This window comes from Mobula birostris, chromosome 13, assembly GCF_030028105.1.
Source record: "Mobula birostris isolate sMobBir1 chromosome 13, sMobBir1.hap1, whole genome shotgun sequence".
Taxonomy (NCBI): domain Eukaryota; kingdom Metazoa; phylum Chordata; class Chondrichthyes; order Myliobatiformes; family Myliobatidae; genus Mobula; species Mobula birostris.
Genome location: NC_092382.1, coordinates 73,253,565 through 73,273,687, shown reverse-complemented (window position 1 = coordinate 73,273,687; position 20,123 = coordinate 73,253,565). Strand labels below are relative to the sequence as shown.

At 47.8% G+C, this 20,123-nt stretch overlaps 1 protein-coding gene across 1 annotated transcript; it reads left to right on the top strand.

Moving 5' to 3' along the window:
• Positions 1-2,634: 2,634 nt before the first annotated feature.
• Positions 2,635-16,108, top strand: LOC140207997 (uncharacterized). The gene is made up of 3 exons (XM_072276529.1): positions 2,635-2,660; positions 11,089-12,740; positions 15,773-16,108. Exons 2-3 carry the CDS (start codon positions 11,493-11,495, stop codon positions 16,106-16,108), a joined length of 1,584 nt encoding a protein of 527 aa, XP_072132630.1. The 5' UTR covers positions 2,635-2,660; positions 11,089-11,492.
• Positions 16,109-20,123: the final 4,015 nt, after the last annotated feature.

The window sequence follows — 20,123 nt, the reverse complement described above, 5'->3', positions numbered from 1 at the left end:
GCATCACAGGCAAGTACATTCAGATAACAGACGGAACATAAATTATACGATTCGCTGTCAGTAGCAATATATAAATATGGTTTATGTCATTAACAATATATAAAATACAGTACATTCTGTCATGATCAAAATTAAAATGTGCGATAACAGACTTGGAAGTGTTGAATTTGATCCCTGTCTCCATTCCTCCTGTAGTCCACTACCAGCTCCTTTGTTTTTGTCACCATGAGGGAGAGATTGTTTTCTTGACACCGCTGTGTCCGGGTGATGACTTCTTCTCTGCAGGCTGCCTCGTTATTATTTGAGATTAGGCCAATTAATGTAGTGTCCTCAGCCAACTTAATTGGCAGATTGGAGCTGTGGGTGGCGACACAACTCATGGGTGCACAGAGAGGGCCAAGGAGAGAACGCTGTGGGGTATGTGTGCTGAGGGTCAGAGAGACAGAGGTGAGGGAGCACACTCTTACCACCTGCCGGCGATCTGACAGGAAGTCCAGGATCCAGCTACACAAGGCAGGGTGAAGGCCGAGGTCTCTGAGCTTCTTGTCGATACTTCACGACTTCGTATGGCTACTGCTCTGCCCATGACTGCAAGGAACTGCAGAGAACTTTGGAGAGCAGAGAACATCAGAGAAACAAGCCTCCCCTCCATGGACTCTTCCTACACTTCCCCTGCCTCGGAAAAGCAGGCTATGTACACAAAGATCCTCACAACCTGGACATTCTTGCTGCAAACCCGCTCCCCCATCGGGGAAGAGATACAAAAGCCTTAAAGCGCGAACCACCAGGCTTAAGGACGGCTTCCTGTCTGCGGTTATAAACCAAATGAATGGTCTCCAGTTCGATAAAATGGACTCGACCTCACAATGTAACTCGACGTGACCCTGCACCATATATCTATCTGCATTGCACTTTCTCTGCAGCTATAATGCTTTGTTACAGTTATTGTTTTGACATATATCAGCTCAATGTACTTTTATAATGCACAGATCTGGTGACTGAAGGCAGCTGCAGGTTCATGAGGGACTGTTACTGTCAGATTCTGCAGTTCTTGCGGCTGCTCATCGCACCCAGTACTGAACCCTGGTCACTGAGCATTGGAGGAGTCCGTTCTGCTGATGTTAGCCTTAAACTGGACTGATGGTTAATATTGTGAATCTGTGAAAGATAAATCAGTTCTGTATCAAATCCCGTGTCTCAGGTACTTACTGTCTTTACCACACTCACAATGTACACTAGGGAGGCCACTCCTCCCATCTGGTCCCTGCTCATGTGTCTGTTCCATATCAGTATATCAAAATCTATCCCTGCCGTTCCCCTCTCACTCTCCCTGTGATGACAGGTTGCAACTAGTCACCACTCCGTGGGATAGGAGATTTCCCTTGAATTTCAGAGGATCATAGAAATATGCAGCACATTACAGACCCTTTGGCCCACAATGTTGTGACGACGTGCAATTTACTCCAGAAACTGCGTAGAATTTACCTACCGCACAGCCCTCTATTTTCCTAATCTCCACGTACCTATCTAAGAGTCTCTTAAAAGACCCTATTGTATCAGACTCTACCACCGTCGCTGGCAGTGCATTCCACACACACACACCACACTTTGTTCAAAAAACTTAGCTCTGACATCTCCTCTGTACTTCCAAGCAGCTTAAACATAACCCCCCCACCCCACCCCGTGTTAGCCATTTCAGCCCTGGGAAAAGACTCTGGCGATCCACACGACCAATGTCTCTCATCATTTTGTACACCTGCATGGATTTCCTGCATGCTTCTCTCCAGGCTGAATAACACGATGAGCTCACAGTGGTTTCAACGTTCTTCAGGGCTCTGGACTATGGTGGTTAAGCTCCTTCTTCCCTGCTTTTTTCAACGCTTTGTGTCATTTTCAATCATTTCAAAGGTCTGTGCCTCAGAGAGCTGGGTTGTTGCAATGCGCCTCTAAAGTCTGACAGCAGATGAGCCAGTGAATCTTCGATGGTGCAGAGTCAGAAACCAAAGAGTTACCAGCCTGAGTCAGGGCTTTGGGGCTCCAGAAAGAGATGGGGTCTAGACTTTACAAGGAGGAGGAGGAGGAAGAGGAATCAGACCAGCAGGACGTGGCCACAAATAAAAGATCAGAAACATACTGAAACTGTTTCATTGAAAAAAAAGGTGGTTAATTTCTTCAAAACACTGGAGGAAATCAACAGATCAGGCAGCAACTGTGGAGAGGAATACGTTTAAGCCGAGCCCCTTCAGCATGCCGAGTCTGTGTACTTTTCTGCTTAGTTGCTGCCTGAACTGCAGAGTTCCTCCAGCATTTTTGTGTGTATGTGTTTATATTTCCAGCAACCGCAGAATTTCTTTTGTTTTATATCTGCATTTCTAAGAAGGTTCGACTTTGGCATTAGACACGTGGAAAGTTTGTTAATATTAAGTGTATTGTTTATGGGAGCTGCTTTGTGCGTTAAAACAGCACTGAGTTTTCCACGCACAAAAAAAGAGGTCTGGACATAGAGCTGGTGCTTGCAGAAACCTTTAATGGAAGCGTGTTTACCCAGAAGGCTCTGCGAACAATATTCTCCGTCGCTGAAGCACCGATCGAACGCATAGGCTGTTCCCGAATATCGCGCATGCGCGCAGTGTACAAAGGCCTCGAGAAGTCTGCTCCAGGTAAGAGATATTCCCCGGCTGCGGGTGGGAATTTTCAACACCGAATTCGGGACAATTGCTGTGAGCTCCGGACACCGTGGCCCGCAAGCCCAGGATAGTCCTGCTCTCTTCCCTCTCTCTCAGCACCACGATCCGCCCGGGGGAGATTCCGGCTGATGAGGGAATGGGAACTGATGGATCTCTCACACAGAGTTGAACTCCAGCTATCTAAATGCAAGGATTAGGAACTCGGAGAAAGGGGACAAAATCTTTTACATCAGCTGTTAAGAAAATCACCTTTGTTCTGCCTCCAATCACAAACAAGGGATAATCTGCAGATATTGAAAATCCAAGCAACACACACAAAATGCTGGAAGAACTCAGCATTAGTACTCTTTTCCATAAATGCTGCCCGGCCTGCTGAGTTCCTCCAGCATTTTGTGTGTGTTGCTTGTTCGACCTCTTCTTGTTCTGGACCTTTTTACCCGTGAGGACATGTTTTGATCCATTCACTCTGTGAAAATAATGATATCAAACACCTTTGTCCTGGGCAACAAATAGCTTTCACATCACGAATGTGCCAGACTCCAATGAGACAGAATACTGCCCTTCATTTCATATGCATTGGCCGTCAGTCACCTGGGGGAGGGTTCAGGGGAAATATTTATGTACAATATAGAAACTGGTGTTACCTGTGTGTATTGTGGCGATGCAAAAGTTGCTGGAGAATTTGCAAGTGGGAGGAAGTGGAGTGATATTTGGACATCTGACTTTTTAAAGCATAATTTAGCAAGCAAATCAGATATGGACGATGTGCAATAGCTGGAGTGAGAAAATCCTTCATAACCCTTTACGGGCCTGCTACATAGATTGTGTGAGAGTGCAGATGAACTTGATCAAACCCAGAGGATGTCTTATTAACAGTGATTTGCTAACTGTTAAAATAAATAACTCTGTATTTAAAATTCAGTGTGCACATATTGTTGTTACTGGGTAAAAATTGCACAGCACACGATTTTTTGGCACACCTATCATTACAAATGAGGGGACGTTGGTGGGAAGGTGGGGAGACTTCCAGTGTCCTTGACACCCTCACGTACAAGATGTGCATCCGGCTGCAGCTTGTAACCCTGCACGTTAGGGAGTTGGAGCTGGAAATGGATGAATTCCAGATCATCTGGGATAGATATGACATGAAGAGCGGTGAGTTACATCCAAGGTGCAGGACACAGGAAACTGGGTGAGAGTCAGGAAGGGGAATGAGGTTAAATAGCCATCGCAGAGTACTCATGCGGCCATTCCACACTACAACAGGTAGACCACTGTAGAAACTGTTGTGGGGTGGGGGTGATTACCAAGCAGAGCAATGTCAAAGGGCTGATAGAGGATTTGTTAGTTCAGGAATTAAAACTAGCAGAGATCAAATATCCTAGTGGTAAGTCTTGCTAGTGCTAGTGTGTGGTGGGGGGAGGTGGAATTAAAGTTCCAGAGGGGATTAGAGTCAGACTACCAGAACAGATAGTGGAGAGGGCGAATTGAAATAACTTGTATCCTTAATATACATGAGGAGTAGAAATCTTTACATTATTTCTCCATCTAAATGTGCAATGTGTAATTTATAGTAATTTATAATAAATAGTTTGTACATAAGACAGTCATTATAACATAGAAATACAGCTGCATCAGCGTGAATTAATCAGTCTGATGTCCTGGTGGAAGTAGCTGTCCAGGAGCCTGTTGGTCCTGGCTTTTATGCTATGGTAACATTTCCTGGATGGTAGCAGCTGCAACAGTTTGTGGTTGGGGTGATTCAGGTCCCCAATGATCCTTCGGGCCTTTTTACACACCTGTCTTTGTAGATGTCCTGAACAGTGGGAAGTTCACATCGACACATGCACTGGGCTATCCACACCACTCTCTGCAGGCTCCTGCGATTGAAGGAAGTACAGATCCCATACCAGGCAGTGATGCAGCCAGTCAGGATGCTCTCAATTGTGCCCCTGTAGAAAGTTCTTAGGATTTGGGACCGATACTAGACTTCCTCAAACATTTGAGGTGAAAGAGTGGCACAGCCACATACCACACAGCCGGTATGTACGGACCAAATGAGATCCTCGGTGATGTTTATGCCGAGTAATTTAAAGCTGTTCACTCTCTCAACCCCAGATCCATTGATGTCAATAGTGATCAGCCTGTCTCCATTCCTTCTGCTGTACAGCCGTCCCCAACCACCGGGCCACAAAGCATGTGCTACCAGGCCGCGAGGAAACGATATGAGTCAGCTGCACCTTTCCTCATTCCCTGTCACGCACTGTTCAACTTGAACATTGGGTTGTTAACTGTCCCTTATTTGCTGGGACATCTCGTATATTGGGCTGAATTGGTTTGTCCCATATGGATTGTCCCGTATTTCCCCCGCTAAGGTAGAGTGTTCCTATGAAACCATTCATGCCGGAATGGCGTGAAGCAAAGAAGCAATTACCATTAATGGGAAAAATTTATGAACATTCCCAGACCCAAAAAATAACCTACCAAATCATACCAAGTAACATATAAAACCTAAAATAACACTAACATATAAAAACGTAGTAAAAGCAGGAATGATATAATAAATACACAGCCTATATAAGATAGAAATAATGTATGTACAGTGCAGTCGGGAAGATTAAGCCAAAGCCGATTTGTGGTAAAAAAAAATGGCACGTACGCACATGCACACACAGTGTCCGTGCAAGTCTTCATGGTCATTGTAGTCTTTCTTGGGGTAAACACAAGTGTCCCATATTTGACTGCTACTTTTGTCCCTTATTTGGGAGTGAGAGAGTCGGCAACCCTAACTGTAAAAGACATGTTGAGGTGAGTTTAACCCTACTTGAACACTGCCCACCCCCCGCCCCCAATGTTGGCCGGTCCACAAGAATATTGTCAATTTTTCACCGGTCTGCGGTGCAAAAATGGTTGGGGACCCCTGCTGTAGTGCACAACCAGTTCCTTTGTTTTTGTGACATTGAGGGAGAGGTTGCTTTCTTGACACCCAGACAGATGTTGCTCAGACAAAGTCATCAATCAAAAGGTTGAGCATGGTGTGATGATTGTGCTGAGCTGTGTATATCACAATGCAGGAAGCATCATAGGAAAGCCAGATGAGCTCAGGGCATGGAAACATGATATTATAGCCATTTCTGGGACTTGGTTGCACCCAACAGTCTGAGGGATTTTGAGGAACGAATTTGTAGAGAGATCGCAGACCATGCCAAGAAACAAAGGTTGATTCAGTCAGTGATTATAACTTTCCATATATTGACTGGGACTCCCATACTTAAAAAGGACTAGATGGGGTAGAGTTTGTCAAATGTGCCCTTAATCAGTACATAGAACTCCTGACGTCGAAGTATGCAATAGGCTGTTAGGGAATGATCCAGGGCTGGTGACAGAAATTAGTGATCATAATACTATGAGATTCAAAGTATATATGGAAAAAGAGAGGTTTGGACCATGAGTTGTGTTCTAAATTGGAGAAAGATTAATTTTGATGGTATCGGAAAGGATCTAGAGGAACAGATTTGTAGAGAGATTGTAGACTATGCTAAGAAACAAATGTTGATGTAGTAAGTGATTATAACTTTCCAAATGTTGACTGTGTCTCCCATACTGTAAAAGGTCTAGCTGGGGTAGAGTTTTTCAAATGTGTCCTTAATCAACATGTAGAATTCCCAATGTAGAAGTGTGCAATAAGATATTGGGAAATGATCCAGGGCTAGTGATGGAAATTACTGTATGGGAACACCTTGTATCTACTGATCATAATGCCATGAGATTCCAAGTAAATATGGAAAAGAGAGATCTGGACCACGGGTTGAGATTCTAAATTGGAGAAAGGTCAATTTTGATGGTATCAGAAAGGATCTGACAAGTGTGGATTGGGACAGGCTGTTTTCTGGCAAAGGAGTACTTGGTAAGTGGGCATCCTTCAGAAGTGGAATTTTGATGTGTAGAGTTTGTATGAGCCTGCCAAATTAAAAGTTGAAAGGTAACTGGTTCAGGGAACCTTGGCTTTCCAGAGATATTGAGGCGCCAGATATCTTGTTCCTCTGAATGCCTCAGACTGTTGGATGCTACCAAGTCTCATTAATGACTGCAAATCATAATTCAATGCCCTGAGCATATCTGATTTTTTTGTAGTTGTCTTCTGTTAGTTTTAAAAACTTTCCAATAGTTTTTGTTCTATTATTTGCCATCTCTTTGGCTTTTATGTTGGCTTTGGCTTCTCATTTCAGCCACGGTTGTATCCTCCTGCCTTTCCAATGCTTCCACTTCTTTGGAATGTATCTATCACTCACCTCCTGAAATTCTCCCAGAATCTCCAGAAATTGCTGCTCCATCATTAATCCTACCAGTCTCCCCTTCCAATCAAGTTCAGCCGGCTCCTCTGTCATAGGGAGATGGAGAAGTTCTGTTAGACAGGCCATTCAGCTCATCGAGACAATGCCTAAAATATTTAAACTCTCTGATGCAACGTCCCACACTGGGACCACAGCCCTCCATACCCCTACCATCCAGGTACCCATCCAAACTTCTCTTAACTAGTCAAATTCAGCTGGCACGAGCCACTTGTGCTGGCATCTCATTCCACACTGTCACAACCATTTCAGTGAAGAGTTTTTCTACATGTTCCTCTTAAATTTTCACCTTCCCCATTTGCCCATGACCTCTGGTTGTCATCGCACCCAACCTCAGTGGAAAAATCCTGCTTGCATTTACCCTATCTAAACCCTCATAATTGTGTATACTTCCTACAGTTTCTATCTTTAACTTTTATTCTGACAAGCACATATCCAAGATTTTTCAAAATTTTGCTTTGAAGGCCTCCCATTTACCATAAAGCAGCCTGTCCCAGTCCACAGTTGCCAGATCTGAGTGTCATAATTCCAGGTGTTGATCCATGCCCTGAACACATCTGCCTTTCCTACGATGCTCCTGGTATTGAAATATACAGGGTTCAGCATATTCACTGCACCATGCTCAACTTTTTCATTCCTGACTTTGTCTGAGATCTGAACAACATCAGTCTCCACAACCCCTCCACTTTCTGCTCTGTTGTTCAGGCTCCCATTCCACCTTCAAAATTAGTTTAACACCCCCGCCACATCCCACCTCCCACCATGCAGCTCTATCACCCCTTTGGCTTTCATCTCCCAGATCAATAAAAAGCAGGTGCATACCAGGTACAGACAGATAGGAACAAATGGGGTGCTTATGAAGTACAAGAAATTCAAGTGAACACTTATGAAAGAAATAAAAGAAGGTATGAGGTTGCCCCAGCAGACAAGGTGAAGGAGAATCTTCATGGATTCTGCAGATATGTTAAGAGCAAAAAGATTGCAAGGGAAAAAATTAATCTTCAGCAAGATCAAAATGATAATCCATATGAGGAGACAAAATAGATGTGGGAGATATTTTTTGCATCCGTATTTACTCAGGAGATGGACACAGAGTCTATGGAAGTGAGGCAAAGCAGTATCAACTTCATGGACCTGTACAGATTACAGAGGTGGGCGTGTTTGCTGTCTTATGGCAAATTAGCGTTGATAAATCCCCAGGGCTTGACAAGTTGTTCCCTGGGACCCTGCAGAAGACAGGTGCAGAAATTGTCGAGGCCCAAGCACAGATATATAATTCACCCTTCGTGACAGGTGACGGACTGGAGGAATGGAGGACAGCCAATGTTGTTCTGCTGTTCAAGAAAGTCTCTAAAAATAAATGAGGAAATCTTATGTTGGTGAGCTTGACATCAGTAGGGGGAAAGTTATTGCAACACATGTGCAGGAACCAGATGTATAAGTATTTGGATGGATGTGGACTGATTAAGGATAGGCAGCATGGCTTTGTGCATGGCAGGTCACGTCTAGCCAATCTTACAGATTTTCTCGAGGAAGTTATAAGGAAAGTGGATGAGGGCAAAGCAGTGGATGTAGTCTACATGGACTTTTGCAAAGCACTTGACTAGGTCTCATATGGGTGATTGGTCAAGAACGTTCAGTCACTCAGCAATTAAGATTAGACATTAAATTGGATGACGCACTGAAGCCAGAGTGTGTTGCAGATGTTTGTCTCTCTGACTGCAACCTGTGACTGGTGGTGTGCCATAGAGATCAGTGCTGGGTCTGTTATTGTTTGTCATCTATATCAGTAATCTGCAGTGAGGAAGGTTTTCAAAGCTTGCAGAGGGATTTGGACCAGCTGGAAAAATGGGCTGAAAAATGACAGATGGAGTTTAATACAGACAAGTGTGAGGTATTGCATTTTGGAAGGACAAACCAAGGTAGAACATACAAGGTAAATGATAAGGCACTAAAGAGTGCAGTAGAACAGAGTGATCTGTGAATGCAGATACAAAATTCCCTAAAAGTGTCATCACAGGTAGATAGGGTCATAAAGAGAGCTTTTGGTACATTGGCTTTTATAAATCAAAGTATTGAGTATAAGAGTTGGAATGTTATGGTGAGGTTGTATAAGGCATTGACAAGGCTGAATTTGGAGTATTGTGTACAGTTTTGGTCACCTAATTACAGAAAGGATATTAATAAGATTGAAAGAGTGCAGAGAAGGTTTACAAGGATGTTGCCGGGACTTGAGAAACTGAGTTACAGAGAAAGGTTGAATAGGTTAGGACTTTATTCCCTGAAGCGTAGAAGGATGAGGGGAGAATTGATAGAGGTATGTACAATTATGATGGATATAGATAGAGTGAATGCAATCAGGCATTTTCCACTGAGGCTAGGGGAGAAAAAAAAAACAGAGGACATGGGTTAAAGGTGAGGGGGGAAAAGTTTAAAGGGAACATTAGGCTTCTTCGCACAGAGAGTGGTGGGATTATGGAATGAGCTGCCAGACAAGGTGGGAAAAGCGGGTTCTTTTTTAACATTTAAGAATAAATTGGACAGATACATGGATGAGAGGTGCATGGAGGGATATGGTCCAGGTGCAGGTCAGTGGGACGAGGCAGAAAATGGTTCGGCACAGCCAAGAAGGGCCAAAAGGCCTGTTGCTCTAATGTTCTATGATAACATGGTTAGCTGGAGCAGCAAATTTGTGGATGAAACCGAGACTGGGGGTTTAGCAGACTGTGTGAGGACTATCATGGCTTTGCAGTGCAAACTGGAGCAGCTGGAAAAATGGCCTGAGAATTGGAAAATAGAATTTAATGCAGACAAATGTGAGGTGTTGAACTTTGGTAGGACCTACAAATGTAGATCTTTCTCAGTGGCTGGTAGGGCATGGAGGAGTGTTGTTGAAGAAAGGGATCTGGGAATACAGGTGTATATTTTAGTGGAAGTGGTGTCACAGTTCGATAGGGACAGAAGGAAAGATTTTGGCACATTGGTCTTCATAAATCAAAGTACCGAGTACAGGAGGTGGATGCTATGTTGACTTTGTACAAGACATCGGTGAGGCCTAATCTGGAGTATTGTGTGCAGTTTTGGTGACCTACTTACAGGAAAGATGTTAAAGAAGTTGAAAAAGTTCAGAGAAAATTTGCAAGGAAGTTGCCAGGTCTGGAGGATTTAGGTTATGAGGAGAGATTGAACAGGCCAGGGCTTTATTCCTTGGAATGTAGAAGATTAAGGGGAGATTTGATGGAGGTGTACCAAAATAATGAGGGTTATAGATAGGGTAAATGCAAGCTGGGATTGGGTGGGACTACAACCAGAGGCCATGGGTTAAGGGTGAAAGGTGAAATGTTAAGGGGAACATGAGGGGAAATTTCCTCACACAGAGGGTCATCCAGGTGTGGAATGAGCATCCAGCACAACTGGTGTATGTGAGCTCAATTTCAACATTTATGAAGTTTGTATAGGTACTGGGATTGTAGGGGTATGGGAGTGGAAAGTTTAAATAGTTCAACACCAACTATATGGGCCAAAGGGCCTGTTTCTGTGTTGTACTTTTCTATGACTGTGACAAGAACCTTCAGTAATACTAATATTCACTCGAATTCCTTTTAACAGCTGTGCAGACCAACCATACATCTGAGTAGGAGATATTTACATGGCATTAAAACTGTGGCACTTTCAGTTAACAGTACATAAAGAAAATCCGAGCTGCACATTAACAAAGGCTATTTGTGTGAGAGTGCTTCAGTTACTGTGAGGCCAGGCAATGCCGCTCAGGCAGAACAGGGAATAACACCAATGGACAGAGTCAAACCGAACCAGGTCACAGATTGGAGTTGGCAGAAATGCCCCATTCTTATAGAGACAGGAAGAGCATCAGAGAATTTGATGGTCATTCCAGTCACCAGCACTGTGACCAGCTAGAAGATGATTTCTCTCTCCAACTTGGGTTGAACTTCACATTAATAGTGCGATGTCACACCTTGGCAACTAAAGTGATCTTATCTGAAATGTTATCCTTCACCCATTGATGGATTTTGTAAATCTCTTTTCAGGTTTAAAAAGGACAGGGAATTTGTCTTTGGGAATCTCGAACACGGCACGCCAATTTTGCTGTCTCTGTCTCGATATTTAAGAAGTGGAGCAAGGGATTCACTCGATCATCTTTCCTGCTCAGTCTGTGGGGAGGGATTCACTCGATCATCTGACTGACTGGCATGCCCGTCATTTTACACAGGGAGGAACCCATTCGTCTGCTCAGACAGTGGGAATGGATTCAGTCATCTGAACTGAAGGTACATTAGCAAGTTTACACTGGGCAAGGCCATTCATCTGTTCTGTGTGTGAGAAGGGATTCAGTCGGTCTTCCCACCTGTGGACACACCGGTCAGTTCACACTGGGCAGAGGCTGGTCATTTGCTGAATTTGTGGGGAAGGATTCACTCGGTCATCTGACCTGATGGCTCACCAGTCAGTTCACACCGGGGAGTGGACGTTCTCTTGCTCGGATTGTGGGAAGAGATTCACTTGCTCATCTAAACTGAAGGTACATCAGAGAGTTCACGCTGGAGAGAGGCCGTTCACCTGCTTGGTCTGTGGGGAGGGATTCACTCAGTCATCCAACCTACAGAGTCACCAACGAGTTCACACTGGGGAGAAGTCATTCACCTGCAAAGACTGTGGAAAGGGATTCGCTAAGTCATCCACCCTATTGGCACACCAGTCAGTTCACACTGGGGAGTGGCCATTCACCTGCTCAGAATGTGGGAAAGGATGCACTCAGTCATCTGATCTGCTGGTACACCAGCGAGTTCATACTTGGGAGAGGCCATTCACCTGCTCAGACTGTGGGAAGGGATTCAATCAGTCATCTCACCTACTGACACACCAGTCAGTTCACACTGGGGAGAGGCCATTCACCTGCTCAGAATGTGGGAAAGGATGCACTCAGTCATCTGATCTGCTGGTACACCAGCGAGTTCATACTGGGGAGAGGCCATTCACCTGCTCAGACTGTGGGAAAAGATTCAGTCATTCATCCAACCTAATGGCGCACCAGCGAGTTCACACTGGGGAGAGGCTGTTTACCTGCTCAGTCTGTGGGAAGAGATTCACTCGGTCATCCAACCTAATGGTGCACCAGCGAGTTCACACTGGAGACAGGCCGTTCACCTGCTCAGACTGTGGAAAGGGATTCACTCGGGCATCTCACTTACTGACACACCAGTCAGTTCACACTGGGGAGAGGCCATTCACCTGCTCGGTCTGTGGGAAGAGATTCCGTCGGTCATCCAACCTCAAGACACACCAGCAAGTTCACACTGGGGAGAGGCCAATCACCTGCTCAGACTGTGGGAAGGAATTCACTCGGGCATCTCACCTACTGAGACACCAGTCAATTCACACTGGAGAGAGGCCGTTCACCTGCTCAGAATGTGGGAAAGGATTCATTCAGTCATCCGAACTATTGGCACACAAGTCAGCTCACAGTGGGGAGTGGCCATTCACTTGCTCAGAATGTGACAAGGGATTCACTCGGTCATCTAATCTGCTGGCACACCAGCGAGTTCACACTGGGGAGAGGCCATTCACTTGCTCAGACTGTGGGAAGGCATTCACACATTCATCCAACCTACAGAGACACCAGCGAGTTCACACTGGAGAGAGGCCATTCACCTGCTCAGACTGTGGGAAGGAATTCACTCGGGCATCTCACCTACTGAGACACCAGTCAGTTCACACTGGGGAGAGGCCGTTCACCCGCTCAGAATGTGGGAGAGGATTCATTCAGTCATCTGAACTATTGGCACACCAGTCAGTTCACACTGGGTAGAGGCTGTTCACCTGCTCAGACTTTGGGAAGAGATTCTCTCAGTCACCTCAACTGTATGTGCATCATTCAGTTCACACTGGGGAGAGGCCGGTCAAGTGCTGTGAATGTGGGAAGAGATTCACTTAGTAATCTAACCTTGTGACATATTACCGGGTTCACACTTGGGAGAAAGTTTCAATAAGCTGTATGCTGGATATTTGTCTATCACTGTTGCCGATGCAATTTCGAGAGTGACTGTCAGTGCTGAACTCTGCAATTATTGCTGCTGCTCACCACACCCAGTCCTGCACCCTGGCCACTGGGCATGGGAGGAGTTTCTTCTGCTGCATATTCACCTTTAATGGGACTGGAGTTTAATATTCTGTGTAGTGTTCTTAGTAATATTAGTTGGACTGTTAACTGTTAATTGCTAATTACAAAATGGCTTCTCTGAAGTGTTATACTAAAACGGCTTCCCGTACTGTTTGCTGCTGAGTAAGGGGTTCTCTGTAACAGCATGTTTGGGTTATAATTAGTGATAATGGAAATTGTATTCATTTGCCAGCCAATGGAAGTCATGATATGCTATCTTGCATGTGTGTGCTGAGCTGAGGATCGGGGGCTTTTTCAGGAGGCAAGCGGAGAGAATGGATGTGTGGGGAACGGACAGCGGTTCCAGGGCGGCAGATACCAGACCTCGGGGGTTCGGATGGTGGCCAGAGTCTTGGAAGGACATTGTGGATGGAATCGGAGGCGTGAGCTCCAACGTATTAAAATATTAGGTGCACAAGACTGATAAGTTACTTATGTGGCGCCTTTTCTTTTAGTTGTTTCTACAACCCATCATTATGAATTGCTATAAAGTATGTTCCGGTGGGATGAAAGACGTTACATTGTGGGGGCTCGTCCAGGATTTGAATTCTGTCAGATACAGAGTAGGTCACCGGGTTTAAATTAGGGGAGATGGACTCGGATAAGATTGAACTTTGGTGTGAGATCGATGATGTCCCAGTTAATCATGCCTGCGTACTAAGGGGGTGGACATACGTACTCCGGACGATGTGTTAATTCGATGTTTGACTATGGTCAGAGCTATCGGTAAGGTTGAGATTGTAAGCAGAAATATTGGTAAAATGTGGGACTCAGCCTTTGTGCTGGTACAGACGGGCGCTGACGTCAAGGAATTGGGACTGCAGCCGTGTATCAGTTACGTAGGTGAGGCGGGTCTATGGGGCGTGCACACTGTCATGGAGGAAGGGTTTGAAGGGACACCAGTAGCGTTGCCCGCAGCTTGGGGTGCAGATTTTAGAGAGCGGGTCATTTGTTTTTGAAGAATGAAGGAAGGGAGTGGTCAGATTTGGAGAATGTAATTGGTTCTCATTCCCCACGGAAGGGGAAGGCTCTGAGTTGGCCTCAGCTATTAACTCCCCGGTGAACAGGGCGATGGGTCCGTGTCAGAAGTTAAGAATTTTCTCAGGGAGGACCCACATCCCCGAAGGGAAAGATGATGATGAAACGTGGGCAGAACATACCTCTCAGCTGCTCGGTGAGTGGCAGTGTCCTGAGGAGGAGAAGCGGCAAAGATTGGGAGAAAGTTTGAGAAGGGCGGCAGCTGAGGTGGTAAAAGGCGTGGAAGTTAACCAGCCCTTGGCTTCCTGGAAGGAGTATCTGGAAGCATTCGTCGTCTGAACCCTCAGTGCCTAGGTGGCACATGGGGTCTCCACAAGGGTCTAGAAGCATTAGAGGAGGCTTTTGGGCTAACTGGGGGCAGGGTCGAGCTTTTAGAGGGAATTCAGAATTTGTGTCAGGATAAAGGGGAAAAACTTTCTGAGTATCTTTTCCGGCTGGAGCGAAGGCTAAATTGCTTGAGACTCCAGGGATCATTTCAGGGAATGAGGTGGATTAGATAAGGATCGACCAGGTAGCCAGGGGCATGCAGAGACATGATGCAGTCGCTATGAGCCTCCGGCAGCCTCGTAGAATGCGTCTTTTGTTCGGTTGCTCAGAGAGGTAAAGGAGGAAGAGGACCCATTGGAAGCGGAAGAGGGCCTCGTTAGTACGGTGCCGTCCTCGGTAGCAGCTCCTTGTGGTGAAATGGCCGGGGCCAGATCCATGCGGGAGATAGCAAAAGTGATCGCGGCAGGCGGAGTCTCTCCGCGTGGGGGGACTAGTGGGAAAGGCCCCTCCCTGAAGGGACGGACAGCACTGGGGCCAGGCAGAGGCTAGGGTCTCGCGAGACGAGGCATGTGCCATAACTGTGGGGAAGAGGGGAACTTCAGGTGGGAATGTGAATGGCAGGGAGCCCCTTGGAGGGAGAGACCCCGGGTGTCCCAGCCGGAGAGGAGGGGGGTGTTGGGAAACTTAGAAGAGACTCAGTGAGAGTACGGACTGGAGTCTTCGGGAAAAATATGTTCCCAACAATGTGCCACGGGGCCCTCGAGAGGAAAAGACCCTATCCCAGAAGTATTGGTGGGACCCCGAGAGAGGGGACAGATGCAAAAGCCATACTCGACACGGGGTCGCAGGTCACATTACTGTACCGGTCATTGTACAATCAGTATCTGGCGCATTTACCCTTGACACCTTTCAGTGCACTGGAAATGTGGGGTATCAGTGATGGTGATTACCCGTACGATGGCTATTTGTCTGTGAAACTGGAGTTCCTGGAAGCTGAGGTGAGGGTGTCTGAGGTTCATGAGACCCTGGTACTGGTTTACCCCGACACCGGTGAGACTGAGGGTGTGTCCATTCTGGTGGGGACCAACACCCCTATTGTGCAGAGACTCTTCGGAACCTGTAAGGAGAAGTTGAGAAAGACTCTGGGGACCCTGTCAGTGCACCCAGTGTTCTGAGCTGCTTTTGAGGAAGCGTGGGGTCACCCGGGGCTGGATGCGACATGTGAATGAGTCACTGTGTTGTGTGCACAGTCGAAGCCCAGGGTGGTACGGCCCGGTGAAGTAGCAAGTGTGATGGGGATCCCTAGATTCCCGGGAGTGCCTGAGGGTGAAGCCCTTTTAGTGGACACCTCGGAAGACCTTGAGGGGGCGTCAAGATTCCCTGCTGGGGTGCTGGTGAGACCCGAGTTGCAGAAGCCCTCGGTGGTGCAGGCACGCAGGCTGGTGGTGACCGTCAGGAACACGACTGCGCGAGAGGTCACCTTTAGGCGGGGAATGCCTCTGACGCATTTGTTTCTGCTGATGGTGATGCATAGCGCCCCCGTGAGGCCAGCTGGGGAGAGCTGTCGGGAAAACGGCCTAAGGTGACAGCTGAAGCTTTTAACTTTGAGGCATCCCCTGTGCCGGAGAGTTGGAAGCGGAGGCTGGTGGAGAAGATGTTGACGATGACAGATATTTTTTCCATTGACGAATTTAATGTGGGTTGTTCCAGGAGCACTCGCCTCACCATACGGGTGACTGAGAGTTATCTGTTTAGAGAACGATCACGGAGACTGGCCCCTGCAGATGTGGAAGACGTGCGGCAGCATTTGTGTAAGTTGAAGGAGGCTGGGATCATCACAGAGTCCTGAAGCCCTTATGCGTCTCCTATCGTAGTGGCCTGGAAGAAGAATGGGAAGGTTCGTATGTGTGTGGACTATAGAACACTGAACAGGCGCACGGTCCCTGATCAGTACACAGTTCCCCGGGTCGAAGACGCGCTGGCCTGTCTGAGTGGGGTGGAGTGGTTTGGCGTGTTGGATTTGAGGAGTGGATATCACCAGATCCCGATGAGTAAGACCGATAAGGAGAAGATGGCCTTCATGTGCCCTCTGGGATTTTACCAGTTCGGAAGGATGCCCCATGGCATATCGGTGGCCCCTGCCACTTTCCGTAGGGTCATGGTGAAGACAGTGGGGGATATGAACCTGCTGGAAGTGCTCGTGTATTTGGACGACCTCATAGTATTTGGATTCACCTTGGAAGAACACGAAGTGAGACTAATGAAGGTGCTCAGCCGTCTGAAGCAGGAAGGGTTAAAACTTTCCCTGGACAGGTGTCAGTTCTGTCAGACGACTGTTAGCTATGTTGGACACATTGTCCCGCGGAATGGTTAGCGACTCACGGCTAAGATCGAAGCGGTGACCACCTGGCCAAGGCCCCAGACCATGAGTGCTCTGCGCTCGTGCCTAGGCTTCTGTGGGTGCTATCGGAGATTCGTGAAAGGTTACACCGGGATGAGTCATCTCTTGAACCAGTTCCTGCGTGGCTACCCTGCCCTGGGACAGAGGGGGAAGGGGAGGAAAGGACGGGAGGTGGGAGAATATTTGAACCCGTCAGATCCCTTCGGACAGAGATGGGATGACAAATGTGAAGCGGCTTTCCATTCGCTGAAGGAGATGCTGACTCAGGCGCCGGTGCTTGCCTCTGCGGACCCCCGATTGCCCGACGTGCTACACACTGACGCTAGTCGTGAGGGGTTTGGGGCCGTTCTATATCAGGATCAGAGCGCTGGCCTGAGGCCTGTGGCATTTGTCAGCCGGAGTTTGTCACCTTCGGAAAGGAACTATCCCACTCACAATTTGGAGCTCCAGGCGTTGAAATGGGCGGTGGTGGATAAGCTGAGTGACTATCTCTACGGGGCCAAGTTTGAGGTGCGGACAGGCAACAACCCGCTCACTTACATCCTGACCTCAGCGAAACTGGATGCCACAGGCCATCGGTGGCTGGCAGCTTTGCCTTAATATGATTTCAGCCTGAAGTACCGGCCGGGGAGCCAGAATGTTGACGTGGATGCGCTGTCCCGACGGGGCCATGAGGAGCTGGGGAAGGACGAGGAGTGGGAGAGGGTTCCTGCATCCGGGGTGAAGATGATGTGCGAGTTTGCTATCATCGTGCAGGCTGAGGAGAAGGAGAGGCCGTATCGAGCAGTGAACTCATTGGGGACATCCAGTGATGCTCTGCCTCCAGTGTACTGTGACATGACTGCTCTGAAGACCACGCAGTTGCCGGGGTTAAGCCCTGGGGAAGAGGCCACTGCTCAGCGAGATGACCCAGACATAGGCCCGGTCTGGCATGCCGTGGAAGAGGGGGATGTTGCACGGACGGAGAAGGCCAAGCACGGTCCCGCATCCCTGTTACTGAAAGAATGGCTTTGGTTGAGGTTGAAGAACCAAATGTTATACCGGGTAACGTCAGTCCCGACCGACCGCGGTGTTGGCAGCTGGTCCTGCCAGAGAAGTATCGGAAGGTTGTGTTGAAGTCTCTCCATGATGGCTCTGGGCATTTGGGGGTTGAAAAGACCTATGGATTGCTCAAGGATCGGTTTTACTGCCCTGGATTAGGACGGAGGTTGAAGAGTACACCAAGTTCTACATTCGTTTCACACGGCGGAAGACGCTGCCCGGGCAGGCTGCCCCTTTGTCCCACTAGCAGAGTGCGGGGCCTTTGGACCTGGTGTGTATGGATTTCCTGTCCATAGAACCCGATGCCACCAACACAGCAAATGTCCTGGTCATCACTGACCCCTACACCAGGTATGCTTAAGCTTTCCCTGCCAAGGATCAGAGGGCGACTACCATGGCGAAAGTGCCATGGGAGAAGTATTTTGTGCATTCTGGTCTTCCCCGCTGGATCCATACTGACCAGGGACGAGACTTTGAGAGCAAACTCATTTATGAGTTTCTGGGCATGCTGAGGGTTGAGAAATCGAGAACCACGCCCTATCATCCGCAGGGTGATCCCCGGCTGGAAAGCTTCAATCGGACACTACTAGACATGCTCGGGACTCTGGAGATCAGCAAAAAGAATTGTTGGAGTCGACATATTGGGCATCTTGTTCACTGTTGCAACTGCACACGCAATGAAGCTACTGGTTACTCGCCCTATTATGTTGTGTTTGAGCGCGAAGCAAGGTTGCCCTTTGACCTTTGTTTCGAGGCTGATACGGGTGAGGTGTCACCGAAGCCTTACTTGAAGTATGTGTCTGATATGAGGCAAGAACCGAAAAGAGCTTACGAGTTGGCCGGGGAGGCAGCCGCCCAACAGAATCAGGGAAATAAGAGGAGGAACGACCAGAAAGTAAAGTTCACTCAACTCCTGCCATGAGACCGAGTCCTCATCAGGAATCTGGGATTACCGGGAAAACACAAACTGGCTGATCGCTGGGCAGCCACGCCCTATGTGATGGAGAGTTAAATCCCAAACCTGCCGGTTTTCCGGGTATGGCCTGAGGATGGAAAGGGGTCTGTCAAGATTCTCCATCGGAATCACCTGTTGCCGCTGGGGCAAGATGTGCAGGTAGAGCAGGAGCCTGAAGAGGTGGCTGCACACCGTGCCAGGACTCTGTGCCCCCGCAGGGTGGAGAACGTGCCCACCCCTGGAGAGATGGGCCCAGGCCCAGCCCCTGTGAGGGATGCTGATTTGGAAGTTGATGACTGGGATGGTTGGTACATTCTGCCGTTCGCTGATGGTCCCCGGACGGAGAAAGAGATCCTGGCCTTTCCCCCACTGGGTTAGAGTGGGCTAGTGAGGGGCAGTCCGTGGTACCACAGGGCCCTGGAGGAGAGAATGTAGGGCCTGGACAAGAGATAGACGGTTCCGAGGTGCAGAGGGGCTTTGGTGACCGCTCGGGGGAGGATTTGCCTCGTAGTTTAAAAGGGTCCCCTGTAGTGTCCGAGGCAGAAGGGGTAGACAAGGGGGTGCGTAGGCCTTAGAGGAGTCGGAAACCCCCAGAGAGGTTGGCCTACGTAGCACCTGGGGAACAAGGTCTGATCTCCACTGTGTTGGGGAGTCAGATCACTGCTTTCTGCACGTGGATTGGGCTGTGCGTTCTGCAGGAAGGGATGGCGAATGATCTGAATGTGATGAGGGCATGACTTATTTCGGTGGGGCAGGGTGGAAGGTTGGGCTCTCAAGATGCTAGGTGGACGGTTAACTGTTGATCGCTTATTACCAAAATGGCTTCTCTGAAGTGTCATATCAAAATGGTTTCTCGTAATGTTAACTGCTGAGCAAGGGGTTCTCTGTAACAGCAATGTTTGGGTTATACAGGGAGATAATGGAAATTGTATTCATTTGTTAGCCAATGGAAGTCATGTTCTGTTATCTTATATATGTGTGCTGAATTGAGGAGCGCGGGCTTTTCGAGAGGCGAGCGGAGAGAGCGGATGTGTGTGGAACGGACAGTGGTTCCAGGGCGGCGGACACTGGACCTTGGGGCTTTGGAGGGTGGCCGAAGTCTCGGAAGGACGTGTGGAGGGGATCGGCGGCGTGAGCTCCAACATATTAAAATCCTATGTGCACAAGACTGATAAGTTACTTATGTGGCGCCTATTCTTTTTTT